Below are 1545 nucleotides of genomic sequence, written 5' to 3'. Positions count from 1 at the left end.
TTCCCGGCACTCGGTACGGCGACCGCTGCAGGTCAGACGCAAAGGCGTATGACTACCCTGCGCCCGGCGAAACGACCGAAGCCAAACGAGGATGGCCCGGAACCGCAAGTTATCCCTGAAAAAACGCTCGCGCAAGCTGCGGCCATTACGGCACCAACGGCACCGGCGCAGCAGCAGGAAGGCAGACAGACAGATGCGCCGACGCCAGCGAGCATGCGCAGCGGCGAGAGGCAGGAGGAGGAAGGCAGCCATGGCCATGCTGAGCCCAACCAAGCTGCCGCCGCCACCGAGGCAGAGAGGGCCGCAGACAGCGGCGAGGGAGAGAAGCGCGGTGTGCACGGCGCACGAAGCGCGAGCGGCGACGACGAAGAAGAAGACGACGCCACCAGCGCAGTCAGTTGGGCCAGCGTTGACGAAACGGCCGCCGAGGAGAGCTGCCACGAGGACGGTCAAGGCGTCGGGAAGGAAGACCGCCCCGAGGCGCGCAAAGGGTCACAGGGAGAGCGGAAGCTGAGCCTTAAGGAGAGGACGGGGCCGGCAGCCAGTACCGCTGCGCACAGCCCTTGGTGGAACAAGACAGGAGACGACGACGTGCCGCGCGGCCGGGAGGCCCCGCAGCCCACAAACGACCAGCCCGTCAGCGGCTCAGTCGAGCAAGAGAAGTCCAGAAAAGCGCCAGGAGAAGGAGACGCGCCGAAACCCACCGAACCGCCCATTTCCAGTCAGAAGGAACCGCGGCCCGAGCCGGCGCCGCAACATGGCGGCGCCGCGCAGCAGCATAGCCGGGAGGGAGCTCAACATGGCGTCCAACATGGCGAAGCAGGAGGGAAGACAAGCCGAGGAGAGAAGACGGCGGCGGCTGTGTTGGAGGCCGAGATACCTGCAGGAACACCGTCGTCAGACGAGCTTGAGCCCGGGGAGCTCGTTATCGACGAGCGCGCACCGACATCTCCAGAATCCCCGAAACATACTCAGCAGCAACCGTTATCGATGCCGGCAGGCGTCGGCCGAGGGCGGTACAGCCGGAGCCGAGACTCTGAGGCCGGCCACGGTGGAACTCTCTTCCAGTCGCTCAGGCCCTCGGGCCCGGGCGCGCACAAGGCTGACGGGGGGCGCCCTCAACGCAGCGTCAAAAAGGCGCGACGTGACGCCGCGGGGCGCCTGCGAAGCCGCACGTCGGGCAGTGAGCACGAGGAGGCGACGTCAAAACAGCGTCCAAGCCAGCGGCCGGCGGCCGACGACCTGGACACAGACAGCGACTTCTTCTGATAGGTGGGTGCGTTCCATGTTTTCCCCCACCGCCCTGTGTCTTCAAGGCTGTCCTCGCCAACGAGGCGCCGCAGACTGACTGAACATTTCCAGCAATATGCCTAAGAAACCTTCGAATAATTGTCACGCGGGGTGTCCGCCCCGGCAGAAATGTTAAGTCGCGCAATGTCTTTAAACGTCTCTAGGTCGTGCAAGAGGCGCGTGGTAACAAGGTCTAGCGCTGTCAATGCACTATGCATCATAGTTTGTGAACATGTGTCCACCCCCACCCCCCTC

General features: G+C 64.6%; 1 protein-coding gene across 1 annotated transcript; it reads left to right on the top strand.

Moving 5' to 3' along the window:
* Window positions 1-213: 213 nt before the first annotated feature.
* Window positions 214-1269, top strand: LOC119399262 (filaggrin). The gene has a single exon (XM_037666077.1). The coding sequence runs from the start codon at window positions 214-216 to the stop codon at window positions 1267-1269; it is 1056 nt and encodes a 351-aa protein (XP_037522005.1).
* Window positions 1270-1545: the final 276 nt, after the last annotated feature.

The sequence above is a fragment of the Rhipicephalus sanguineus genome, chromosome 7 (assembly GCF_013339695.2).
Source record: "Rhipicephalus sanguineus isolate Rsan-2018 chromosome 7, BIME_Rsan_1.4, whole genome shotgun sequence".
NCBI lineage: Eukaryota > Metazoa > Arthropoda > Arachnida > Ixodida > Ixodidae > Rhipicephalus > Rhipicephalus sanguineus.
The sequence above is the reverse complement of the archived record's forward strand: the minus strand, read 5'-3'. Positions and strand labels throughout refer to the sequence as shown.

Excerpts from the sequence above, each read along its gene's own strand:
- LOC119399262 (XM_037666077.1), top strand. The coding sequence starts at position 214 with ATGCGCAGCGGCGAGAGGCAGGAGGAGGAAGGCAGCCATGGCCATGCT.